The following is a 13,551-nucleotide window of genomic DNA, read 5'->3' as shown; positions in this document are numbered from 1 at the left end:
AGACTTCTATTTCATCGATGGCAGCTGTTTTTTCATATGCTAAATCAAAAGAATAATTTAGTTCAATACAAGTGATTTTGAATCGATTCCATAATTCACAGTTAATTTGATGACTTCTGATTGTTACACAAATAACCACTCTTCATAAGGGCTTTTTGCATTGACATCCAGCCTCTAAATTATAATTTTCTATGAACAAAGAGGATACTGTTCGAGGGAAAAAGAGTGACATTATTTCACTATACACTAAAATTAGAAGATGCATTAGGCAGGAAAGCATCTTCATCCAACAGGGCTTCAATGTCAATTAGATCATCAAAATCAGCTGTTTCATCTACATTGTCTACAACCCCATCTTTCACCTGAACACACAAAGAACACTTTTGATTGTGTAACTAATCATTATGAAGAAGAAAAAAAAAGACTAGCTTTAATTTGTTAAAAATACTTCATGAGTGTCTAAATCACTATTCCTGTTTTGATTCTTAAGCTGTTAAAAATCTTATTATATGACATCTTTCATTGAATTTAATTTTGCTCCCAAACTTTGCATAGCCATTATCATAAATTTTTCATTCATCATTAAACAACTTTCATACTTAACCTACAACATGCAGCTTCAAAAACTTGTCTACATAAACAACTATTGATCATATAAATAATTAAAAAAAATCATGCATCATCGTCGATCTCTATTTAATAGTTAATGTCAACGGCCAAAATCATTAGTTATCTCAAGTTCATAGATAAATAGAATGGCCTAAAGTATAGATAAAAGATTTAAACCTTTTCCCTATTAATCAAAATCAGAAAATAACATAAAACTTATATCCTAAATCAAGAGGCTAGATGTTTAAATCTTCCACCCGCTCAACTATATAGAAATAATAAAAAAAAATAATGAATAGATAAACAAAAACTCAAATTAACCATTGGAAAAGCAAGTTTTGGTATTACCTTTGTTTGTCGCATCTCCGTGACAACATTTAACAGCCTGCGGTATTGATCCCTTGCCTCGGGATATTGCACCATAGACTTAACTCTAGCAAGAGCCTTCTGCAGCCTTTCTTCTGTCTGCTTTCTGCCTTTTTTTAAAAACTCGTCGTCGTCATCCTCTGTTACCGATGGATTTTGCTTGCTGGAGTCCTCGGAAAGTGCTTCTGCCTTAAATCCTCGTAACCCACTTCCTTTTCTTCTCCAACGCAAAATAACCTTCTCCAGAATTCCCACTGACCACACAATGTTCCTATAGTTCTTTCGGACCTGGTGGCCTCTTACATGGGCCTTTAAATGAAAAGAACCGTTATTAACCGAACAACTAATATGATGATAAAGACAACACGTTTCTATTTGGTTAGTAGTATATTTTATCTTATTTCTAGGATTTAGTTGGTAGCTTGTATCTTATTTAAACGTTGTGAACATTAATGAAGATTGGACTTTCAATCCCACCCTTATTTCTCATTCTTAATATTGATATCAGAGTATCATTCTTAACAGTTTCAAAGACACGAAAAATAATAAAAGTTCAAACGTACCTGAATTTTGACAATTCTCTGTCGGATTATAAGAAAATCTTTTCTGCCCTTCCAACTGCGGAACTTGTTTTGTATGCGAATGGCAGCAGCATGTTCATCATGTGATCCTGAATTACGTCTCTTAACTGGTAAAAGTGCAAGAGGCTGATAATTCGACAGGTCGAGCAATTGCTTTTTTTGGAAGGATTGCATCCTCATAACCTCATGAATACGAGCAGCAGCTTGAGTAGCATTGGATACGGCAGCTAATGAATCCTTGAGGGACAATGCATGCATATCATTGCCCTGGTGTGGAGTGGCGACACGCTCAGAAGCTGTATGTACTGCCTTTTCTCCACAAGTGTCAACAGCCTTGCCTTTTTTATTATCAAAGTTTAGAGATTCCAGGTGGGCGCTTAGGGCCGACTCTCCAAGATAACCAGCAATGCCTTTGTGCCCATTTGAGGATGCTAAATCTGCAGGAGTTCTGCCATGTGGGTACTTGGGGCTTGGATCTGTTAATGCTCCTGGAGCTGCACCCAGAGAAATGAGGGCAGCAACTGTACGTTCTCTGATTCACACACATACACATACAAAGGAAACAGAAAATGTTGATATTCGATGAAAGCTAAATCCACACAATCTATTTATCGTTATAATCTGAGGGCGTTATGACTATGCAGTTCAAAAATCAAAACCTATCAACTCCATAATATTTAGATGCAGTTCCTAGTGATTTAGTTGGTAGGTGTCACTACCCAAACATCGAGTCCAATTCATGACACTATAAAATCCACCCAAAAGATAATGGAGAAGTTTGAATCTCTCTAAAAGGAATCTATTCTAACAAAAAATCGCGCAAGGTTTGAGAAAACCAAATGTTGAGGATTGTTGTAGTTCTACATTATCGATAATGGTATGATATTGTCTACTTTGAGCATAAACGCTTATGACTTTACTTTTGGTTTTCCCAAAAGGTCTCGTATTAATGGGGATAGTATCTCTTACTTATATACCCATGATCTTACTCTCAATTAGCTAACATGGGACTCCAACAATCCTTTCTTCGAACAAAGTACATCACTGAGCCTCCTCTAACGACTCTTCTTCTTTGAAGCCCTCAAGCAAAGTACACCATTGAGTCTCCCTTTAAACAGTCATCTATTCAGCATTATTCTAGACGGCTCCTTTTCTCTGGAGTACATTGCTAGTCCAATAAAATTCTACCATGTATCTTCACTATGACTACACCTTCAAGGCTCACAACTTTTTTGTTCGACACCTGAGTCACTATCAATCTTCTTCTCGAACAAAGTACACCAATGAGCTTTCCCTTAAAGAGTCATCTATCTAGCACCATTCTAGATGTCTCCTCTTCTCTGGAGCACATTGCTAGTCCAATAAAGCCCTACCGTGTAACGTGGCAGGGTTCTAGAGAAGCAGGAGTCATTAGGGGAGACTAAATGGTGTGCTTTGGAAGCTTGTTCCTCTTCTGTGCCAGTCATCCTTTGCACATGCACTAACAAATTACTTTGTAATTCATATATGGGCAGATTGCTGGTATCTTGGGCCTCCTCAATTGAACAGACTACATCATTGAATTTTGAGTCATAGAGCGCAATATCTTTTTCACTACTTTGATATCACTTTTGTTTTCACCATTAGCCTTCATCTTTTTCGCAATTGTAAGTGTACGAAATAGCCGTTCACAGTCTCTCCTGCCTTCATGTGGAGTGTCTCAAATTCCTTCCTCAATGCTAGTAATTGAGCTCGTTTAACCCAAGTTGAACCGTGATATTTCTTCTTCATAGAGTCTCATATATCTTTGAATGTATCTTTCGTGAGAATCGTTTTAAGAATGGAACGATCCAATGCCTAAAAAAGATAATTATTCACTTTCATGTCCTTGAGCTTCTACACATCAAGTTGATGCTGTTGTGCCTCTGTCAGTGTCATTTCAAAATATGCAATTGGAATTCCTATTTCCACCAAACCCCAATATTCTTTTGAACATAGAAAATTTTCCATCAACAATTGTATTGGCCATCAAACTTAAGAATTGAAAGTTGCACAAATGTATTTTCTCTGCTAGAATAACTAACCTCCACAATGACACTATCCCTATATTTTCTCTGATAGAACAACATTGCCCAATGACCGTAGTGATCATCGAACTTAGTTCGAGAAAGTTCGAGAAAGTATTAAACGAAGCAAGTTTCAAAGAAACTGCAAAACTGATGAACATTTAACTTTGTGACGTCTAGAAAAACATTCGCTTTTGGTTTTTTTTTTTTTTTTTTTTTTTTTGTAGAGCATAGATTTTAGTATCTATTTTGATTTTGCCCGTTTCTTTTTCCCGTTCTCCTTTCAAAGTTTGTATTGACAAGTATTTACATATAGACTATCCAAATTCTTCTCCTTACTCAAGTTGCATCCCTATAGCATCATAGCCAAAGCATCAAATTCTTCTAACTATCAAATTATCAGTTCCTTACTTTTCTTAAAAAAAAAAAAGATGCCAAAAATAATACTTTGTCAGCAATAAGGACTCTTTAGAATTCCTGTACAAGTAAAGTAATGAAAGACGAGTAGAAGCAGCAAAACCAGTTAAAGGTGTTTACCTGCCAAAGAATGCAGCCCAATGTAGTGCTGTCCATCCATTTGCATCACGAAAATTGACGTTTATACCAGCAACGACTGCCGGTAGAAGGGCCCAATCATAGTTAAGTGCAGCAGCAAAATGTAGCACACCTTGACCATGCTCATCTAGTACGCTAGGGCCTCTCCCACCTTCCCTTACTTTCTGCAATAGCCATACGTGTAACTTATCTTTAAGTAGCCTTTGAAGCAGCAACTCTTTTGTGCTTCCGAGGGAAACATTCTCATCCCACCTAGGCTTCATGAACTGATCCCATTCACTATTGTCAACTTTTAGCAATTCACGGACTTTATTAAAGCCTGATCTGTCACTAGAGCTGTTGGGATCAGCAATCAAAGTGTCTGAACAGCTCAGACATAGCAATTTTACGAAACGCAAAGCAAGTGCTTCGTTTGTGATGCTAGTATCGTACATAACTTCCACATCTTGAATGCACTTAACTCGGTATTCAAAGTTTTGCACCTCACTACAAGCTAATCTATTGGAACGTGTAACATAAAAGGGAACCCTCCCAGCCTTGTGCATAGGAGTAAAACATCGCAATACACCATTTGCTATAACTTCCGCTGGTACTTCCACCTCGCCAAACATGCAAGACCATTTAAGATTTTCCACTTCTTGTTTACTCCTCAAGAATTTCCCTGATATCAAAACCTATGAAACAGGCCTATCAAATGATTGGGGAAAGAAAAGGAAAACCTATCTAATTCTAACGTATAATATGGACCTGAGATATTGATAACTCTATTGGATTCCATCTCTATAAAAGACAAGATTCAACTTGATTTACAAGAAGATATCTGAATTTTTTTGAAAAATAGCTTTGTAGTACCTTGATTTCAGAACCTTCATATGCCCAGCTTGGTGAAAAATCAATAATGCTAAAGAGCTGTTCATGGGAGAGGGAACGACTGAACATGTATGTATCCTGATGCGCTTGAGAAGAGATGCTGGAATTACCAACCTCATTTTCTACACTATTCCAGTGTGCTCCAGAATTGCACTGCATACTTGCCTCCTTCACATCTCCTAGTTCTCTACTCATCCATTGATTAAAACTATCACTCTTCCTCAAAGCTTCAGTAGTAATAGCATTCAATAAAGGCTGTTTTTTTGCGAACTTGGATTTCCCCTCCAATATCGCCTGTCCATCAGAAATTGAGTTTGGGTAATAATCGTGCTTTGTATTTGAAAGCACTTTTTGGAAGAATTCTTATATTGACTGATCATTTTGCATCTCTGGATCCATTTGATATGATTTAAAATTCTTTAAACAAAATTTGAAACAGGAACCCAAAGGGAGAGAAGAACAAAAGTCAGTATAGTTTATCAATGTTAACAAATTGTTTTCAAAACAAAAGCATGAAAATATTTCATGGTTCGAGTGACAATATGATCGATTGATGAATATGAAGTACTAGCGTCTATGAAGGACCTGGTCACATGCTTATAGGCCAGATGATTTCACAAGGAAATTCCTTAAAGAGTTTTGAAATGTTCTCAAATTAGACATTATAGACGTATTTCATGAATGATTTCACAATGGTCCTCTAACTTTCTTTTAATTCTTTGAGTTGTGATTCTTCCTCTTCCAAACACTTGCGTCAACTCAAAGTGGGAACAAAGTTTTCGAACCGTTTTCTCCTGCACTCTAGTCAACCATGTAGTAGCTTTTCCATTGGTACCCCTTTCGTCAGTCTTCCATTCTTTTGTGTTATTTTTTTATAAAAATATAGTATTTTGGATTTTAATCCCACTCGATGTTTTGAAATACTAGTCAAACATGTTGTAGCTTTTCCAATGGTACCCTTTTTGTTCGTCTTCACTTTTTTTTTTATAATTTTTTACGGGTATAGTATTTTGGATTTTACTCCTATTCGATGTTTTGAAATACATGCATAGGCAGAAGGTATCCATTTCTAGGGCATATATGACTAGAAAGTATTTTGTTCCGTTTTTCTACTTCAAGATCTGTGAAATAAATAATCAAATGCTAATACTACAAAGTACTTATCCAGTGGTACCCTTTTGAAGCATTATTCCGTCTAATACATGGAAGATTTTTTATAGTTGTACTTTGAAAATTACCGAATAAGTTACAAGAAAACTAACCTCACAATCTTCCTGGGCAAGCAGGTGATTACCAAAATCTTCCCTTTTACATCTATCAGAGAAGGGCAACCCCATTATCTCATCACCTTGTTTTGGAACATTGTCTAAAATTTTAGGTCGAGATGTAGAAAATGATGGCTGCAGATGGGGTGAATATATTCCAGTAGCACCACTTTTCAAGACATTATCAGAAGAGAAGCAAAGGTTCTTGTGGGGCTCATGAATTGATTCAGCATGATTGCTGTCTTTACTTCTATCTGATGATGTCGGAAAGCCATTCCCACCAAAGGCTGTAAAGTTTTCTTGATAATTATCGGACGACAATTCAGTGTATTACCATTAGTTGATAGCCTGTTACTTTTTTTCCAAAGAAAAAGAATCAAGGAAAAGTAATGAGCAGTCTACCTGATAATGGTGCAGGATAGTTTGGATCACAGGGCTCACGACTAGTACTTTCCATGTTAGACCGTTGTAATCCAAGAAAAGAATGGAAAACATTACTTTCTCGGTTACCATATTCTGCAAAAGAAATAATGTTAACCAGTAGAACATTGTTAAAGCAATGATAAATATACCCAAGCAATGATTTCAATTCTGGGCTGTGGTTGATTAAGAGTTCATGTACAATACAAGCACCTGATTCAGCATCTTCATATTCTGATGCCTGCGCACTGTTCAGGCTAATCTCAGTAGTTCGTGAAAGTATTTGATAATTAGATGGATGAAACCTACAGGACTTAGAAGCGTCCATTCCTGAATGGCTCGTAGTTTCTTCAGATTCTCGAGAAAAGAGAGCAGCTTCATCAGTCCCCTGAATACGATTGAGATTTGCTCTACTGCTCTGATGACATTTTAGCAAACTCGAGGTCAATATAAGCACTGAACAAAAGACAACATTTGAGAGGGAAAATATATTTTTTTTAATGAGACAAGAGCATCGGAGGGGTAAGAAAAAGTATAAGGTGGGAAAGTGAGTTATTCCTTCAAATCTATGACGATAGTAGAGTTACATTTGGCTGTAAGAATTTATAGAAGAAAAAATATGTCAAGATGAAGTGCTTGTCAATCCTCACCTTCATAAAAGTGGTCGAATTCGTTGGCAAGCAATTTTTCTTCACTATTATTTGGAGCATTTTAGAGAGAAAATTGATAATTTTCTCAAGGGTTTAGAGGAAGTCTTAGATGAGGTTTTGAGTGTGATTTACTTCAATGACTCCTTTTGATGTCCTCTTGAAATTCGTTTGCAATTATCCTTTATAGTGTATTCTTTTGGATTGGAGTTTGTTGTGATAGCTAGTTGAGAACTCCTTTTGCAGGCATTTTTTTCTGTACGCCCTTACCCAAAAAAAACATATATTGTACTCTAAACAACTATATCAATTTTTGTTATTGTTTCAATTTTGTCCTTCCCTCCCTCAACCCTCACAATTACGCACTTTATTGATATAGATTGGGCTAGTTACTCCAATGACAGAAGCAGAGTATGCCAGACATTGTAACTTTACGGACAACAATTTAATTCTTTCCTAATCTAATCAAAATGTCTCAATGTTTAAGAATGAATTCAAATATAAGGATTGGCGAAAGCAGGACTAAACGTATAGGGGATGAATCTTTCCTTTGTGAACTTAATTTTTCTCCGTCTTCTGCACCCACTCTGCTCTGCGACAATGTAACTTGCATTGCTGCAAATAATTATGCATCAAAGAACCGAGCATTTTGAGATTGAACATGATTTTATTCCCCAGTTAAGAAGCTCAACTAAGGGTTGTCAATAAGAAGATGTCCCCTCTAAAGATCAACTTGAAGTTGCAGCAGATATCATGACCAATAGACTTCCAACTTAAATGTTTCTTAATTGAACCAAGCTCACCATCCTTAATAAGCCCGTTAGCTCACGCTTACGGGATATTAGATAGTATTCTCAAATTGATTTTCCCCTCGTCTTTTCGTTTCACTCTTATGTATACAACTCGGTTCTCAGTTCTTCTTCTTCTTTTTTTTTTGGGTGATAAAACTTGGTCCTCACAGTTGAATTGCATAAGGTTACTATTTTTTTCCTCTTAAACTTGCTGACACGTATGCATGCTGTCATCATTTTTTGTCCATTTAATCAAACTCACTCGTTGAGCTAGTGCACTAAGCTCATAGTTCCAATTACGTAAACCTTCTAAACCCTTTTAATTTCCTCTATCTATTCATTCTAAATTCATACAACTACCTACAAAATAGTCAACACACCCAAGAAACCATAAAACTGTCCGTACATGAATTCATTCAATCATCACTACTTGTTGGTACTCATAAAATGCAGCAAAGATATTTTTTTTCATAGAGCCAAGGTTTGGACAATATCATCAAAATACACCCGATACGCGTACCATTGTGCTATTGATTTTCTTAATCCACCAAATCTACTTTAAAATTGTAATCCGAAAGCTAATTGAAAAAATACTTCAAAAGATTAAAATGCAAACCTGCACTTCCAGATAGTGGACAAGAACTATGTGCGATAAATCCCTGCAGAACCCATTGATAAGGTAAGCAAACAAATATATAGCCATTTAATTAAACCTTCAAGCAATAAAGCTATGGGTTGACAGTAGCAAGCTTGAATGCATAATATGCATGCTATTGTTATGAACTCACTCTTCCAGCATCCAATAAGTGCGCCTCTGAAAATTTTCATTTTCTTCCCCATGTGCATAGTAACATTGCAGCACGTACACACTTCCAGCCTAAACCAAAGAATTTAATTGTTTTCTATTAAAATGCAACAATTGCTCCGACTATTAAACAGCAAAGGATGCAATCAAATTACCTGGCCAATACAAAAGAGTTGTGTTTGAAGCATAATCAGAGCTTTCAAAATTGCCTCAACAGTGAGCAAAAACGGAAAGACAAACCAAATGCATCTTTGAAGCTAATTACCTTGAGCCTCTCGTGAGCTTCCTTTACCGCCTTTCCTTTCTTCTTCCTCCAGTTATGTCCATCCTTGCGGAAGTATCTTAACACCTTTCGATCATAAAGAAAAAGTGAACCACCTGTCAATTATATAGAAATCAAGCCAAGGTGCAAGCTTCAACCTTGAATCAAGAAGTATAATTTTAACTGGGGTAACAACTACTGTCTTAAAGAACATTTCCTGTCAATGTGCATAATCATTTCTCCTTGCAAACCTATTTACCTGTAGTGTGGGACACCCATACAATGTAATGATCCGAGTATCTAACATCTTAGAAATCTTGAAATAGGAAATTTCCTTCTATAACATATACCAGAGTCCAGGAAGAATAGTTAGTGTCGTGGAATCTCAACAGTTTCCTTTCATTTTCTGTTAAACGTTACCTTCATCCATCATTTTTATGGTGATATTTCATCAGTTTCTTCATATGTAAGTAGTTCCTTGCTTGTTTATTGCCCTTTATGACCCTCCATAGTCAAGCACATCCTTATGAAGGCCAGGATCATATGTACTTGTGTGTAAGAAAATTATTTTTTCTTATAAACACTCAATCTTAATCACTATCAGAAAATGATCTAGAAGTTACAAAATAGATCATGATCGATTTCCTGTGATTGCCCCTACCTAAGATTAGTTAGTTAGCTAGCCATAATACTTGCAAATAATGATAAGGAAATTTGTCAGCAAAATTTTCCGTATTTGTGCTAGAGCTCAATGGCCTGCAGGGACCATGGAGCCATGAATCAACACTCAACATGAAGCACAATGCCTTAGAAATGGGTTTCAAGCCACAGTAATCAAACTGTTTGGTACAGTAGAGAACCTATAGAAAGACTGTTTTAGCTGAAGCACTCCCTGGTCAAAATGAACCAAACACTAACTGATGCAACAAATATTCAAAACATTGACCCATCAATTTGGCGAAGGAAATGGTTGAGAACCTAGACAGAGATTGTGGAATTTGACTGCAAAGCCTTTCAACCTAGAGGCACGAGGCATCAGAATTGGGAGGGAGGGTCAACCTCCGTTAGTGCATCAAATGATGCAATTCTACTACATATTCTACAACTGTATCAAGAATATGAGTCTACCATTTGAGACTCGAGAGTCCTAAAGCAATGGAAAACTTTTTAATGTTGGGCAAAGAATGTAGCAAGAAAGATGTCCCCCAACCAATATATAAATTAAAAAACGAAAGATGCTAAGCTCATGCAAGAAAGGTTCTACTGGCGAATACTCAAAAAAAAAAAAACATAATAAACGATATTAAGATAGCAAGCAAGGATTTGAAGTAGATGATTACACTGAAGAGTTTTACTGCCTAAATTCACAAAAAGATCCTTGCAGAAATTGAATCATAGCAAGCTGCATTCCTCATTGCAGTTATTTTATAGAAACAAAGTAATACCCAAGACATGTTTTGAAATCATACGCTTCTATACAATTACGTTAAGCTCGCAGGAAGCTTTGAAGTCGTTGTTGACATTTTCTTAGAAACCCAACAATAATGCTAGAAATGTTCAACTATCATATGTAAATAACAATAGATCAAAATATCACTTAGGAAATCATACTTGGAGGCATATTAGCAGGCTCTGAAGCAATAGAAAATTTTTCGTGATTTTTGAGAATTTCACATATTTCGGCCGGGCGTAGCCATCGATGTTTTGCTTCTAAAAGGATTTGTTCAATATCTGTATTTGATCAAGTAACAGATGTCAGCAAGTACAACGATACGAGAAGGTACAAGAACCATTGCCTCCGCCAATTTCTCATTCCCATACATACATATATATATATAGAACAATGAACCAGAAGGAAAAAGCACCAGAAGAAAATATAAATTATGGAATATGAATTACAGTAAGAGAATGTAAGAAGATAATGATGTGCCTAATGTAAATAACTTCGATCTTCTGCAACTTATTTTCGCCGACTAGATCATGACCAAGTACATATGGATTATGGAGATAAACAAGTTTCGAACATTCAGAATTTCTTTCAAGGACAGCGTAGTGGACAAAACAGCAAGAAAGTAGAACAACCGGAGCTCAAAAGATTGAAAAAAAAAAAAAATCAAATTATGTCTATAGGAAGTTTCTAGTCAGAGTTCAAGAGAGAACAAATCACCAGAAAGAAAAACGTTCAGCTCAGTCAAAACACTCGCAGAAAGTTTCCGGAAATAAACAAATCAATTCAGACGGCAACTTTCACAGAAAGAACCAAAAACTGAAGCTCAACTTCTAAATCTAACCTATTGAATTGCCAGGAGTGTAACGCCCGCTTTCTGCCATGTTTTGGAGCTCGATTGGCGACGATTAAGATCAAAGCAAAGCCACGCTTGACGCACAAAATACCGCAGGCGATTGCTGACCTCGATTTCGAAGTTAATCACGGCCAAGAACTTTCCATCGCGTGAAAAAAATGGAAGAAGACGATGAATTTGAGTGGAACGGAGTCAAAGCATTTGTCGACGACTGTTTGAAGCAAAATTGAGAATAGTAGGTGTATTGATTCCTTCCTCATAATTGTAACTGAATTTCCATGCCAATGATCATAAAAGAAAGCTCATTATTCGTTGGCAAATCCTTACATTACAGCGATCAGAGTATTGAATTGAACTGTTGATGAACCAATCATTCATGGGGTGATACTTGCGCGTGTTCACGCTTGTACCTTCCTAGAGATTCAAAATGGTCCACTAATCTTTTACACCATATTTGTTATTAATCTTTTAATCTTGCTTTTTTCCTTTATCTTAAACGTATTATAACTTCTCTAGGAATATTACATTATTTTAAAAAATAATAATAATAATAAATAACTTCTCTAAATATTCAATTTTATATCTAATAAATTTTTTAATATTTCAAAATATTCAATTTTATATGTAATAATTTTTTTAATATTTTAATTTTGAATAATAAGTTATTAACTTATTTAATATTTAAAAAAAAAACTAAGCTTATAAAATTCAGTTTCATATATAATATAGTAATTAATTTTTTTTTTAAATTATTAAACATGAAATTGAAAATTGGGTGACAATAATACTATTTTTTTTTTTTTTAATTTTAGAGACTTATACACGAAATTTAAAAGTATTAGAAACTTTTAAAATTTGATCAACTAAATAAACAAAAATTTAAATGTTGATTAACTAAATACAAACTGGATAATCGAGTGACTAAACTTATAGTTTAACCCAAAAAATATTATAACTAAAATTTGAAGGGGTATACACGAACCTGTATAGAATAACATTTTAATAAAAATTAAAACATTAACGTGTAAATTTATATAAATTTGTTCAAATTTAATGTTTAAATCGATGAAATTGAAAATTTAAAGTTATAAATGATACAATATAAAATGTTTGATATTTCTATTTATAAACTTTCGGATATTATGGTAAAAAATCAAAAAAAATTAATAAAAATTTCCTTAAACCGTTTGTCTAAAAAAATATAAAAAAAATTATAAAAAATTTCAATAATAACCATGTAACTTTAAAAGTGTTAAAAAATTAAAAAATTTAAAAATTAAAAATTAAAATATGTTCACATAAACTTTTTAAAATATTTTAAAAAAATATCTTTACAGTAGTCCATGGTTTTAAAAGTACGAAAAACTTTCAAAACAAAATTTAAAAATTTAGAGATAATATATAAGAGGTCGATAGACGATTTTTTTTTAATAAGAGTAAAACATGTATGAGTAAAAAAAGTATTAATTAAATTTTTGTATTAATTAAAATTTTTAATTTTAAAGAATATTTATATAAATACTAATGTTTTAAAGTTTAGTGGGGTTGAACTATGAAGAAACTTTCTCCTGTTACTATGCTTAAATTGATCAGAATACTCTTGTCTATGGATTATTACCTTTCAGGCTTGGAGTTCATTTGTCGAAGAAAAAAAGTCCTAAGACACCTCATGAAGTTGAGGATATGAGAGACATTCTCTATGCATCAGCGGTCGGTAGTCTGATGTATGCCATGCTATGTACCCGACCCGACAAATGCTATGCTGTGGGAATTTTCAGCAGATATCAGTCCAATCCAGGACGTGCTCATTGGACTGCCATTAAGAATATCCTCAAGTATCTTAGGAGAATGAGGGACTATATGCTAATGTACGGTGCTAAGGATCTGATCCTTACAGGGTACATTGGCTCAGATTTTCAGACCAATCTAGATTCAAGGAAATCGACATCAGGATCTGTCTTCACTATGAACAGAGGAGCAATAATATGGAGAAGCATAAGGCAAGGTTGCATTGCTGGTTCCACCATGGAGG

The 13,551-nt window shown here is 34.9% G+C and overlaps 1 protein-coding gene across 8 annotated transcripts; it reads right to left on the bottom strand.

The window, feature by feature from the left end:
- Positions 1–56: 56 nt before the first annotated feature.
- Positions 57–11,921, bottom strand: SR1 (signal responsive 1). 8 transcript variants are annotated; one of them, XM_023697797.2, is made up of 13 exons: positions 11,508–11,921; positions 10,828–10,947; positions 9,220–9,332; positions 8,938–9,026; positions 8,766–8,808; positions 6,925–7,129; positions 6,694–6,807; positions 6,289–6,590; positions 5,009–5,320; positions 4,139–4,830; positions 1,539–2,088; positions 958–1,284; positions 57–362 (listed from the first exon to the last, which is right to left on the bottom strand). In XM_023697797.2, the coding sequence occupies exons 1-13, from the start codon at positions 11,545–11,547 to the stop codon at positions 240–242; spliced, it is 3,030 nt and encodes a 1,009-aa protein (XP_023553565.2). In that variant the 5' UTR covers positions 11,548–11,921; the 3' UTR covers positions 57–239. The 8 variants fall into 8 exon arrangements, with proteins under 8 accessions (XP_023553565.2, XP_023553566.2, XP_086973421.1 ...); XM_023697798.2 differs by having other exon boundaries at positions 6,289–6,578; XM_087117295.1 differs by lacking the exon at positions 10,828–10,947 and having other exon boundaries at positions 9,110–9,303; positions 11,508–11,920.
- Between the last annotated feature and the right edge of the window lie 1,630 nt (positions 11,922–13,551).

The sequence above is a fragment of the Cucurbita pepo genome, chromosome 14, assembly GCF_057944985.1.
Source record: "Cucurbita pepo subsp. pepo isolate OVF chromosome 14, ASM5794498v1, whole genome shotgun sequence".
NCBI lineage: Eukaryota > Viridiplantae > Streptophyta > Magnoliopsida > Cucurbitales > Cucurbitaceae > Cucurbita > Cucurbita pepo.
The sequence above is the reverse complement of the archived record's forward strand: the minus strand, read 5'-3'. Positions and strand labels throughout refer to the sequence as shown.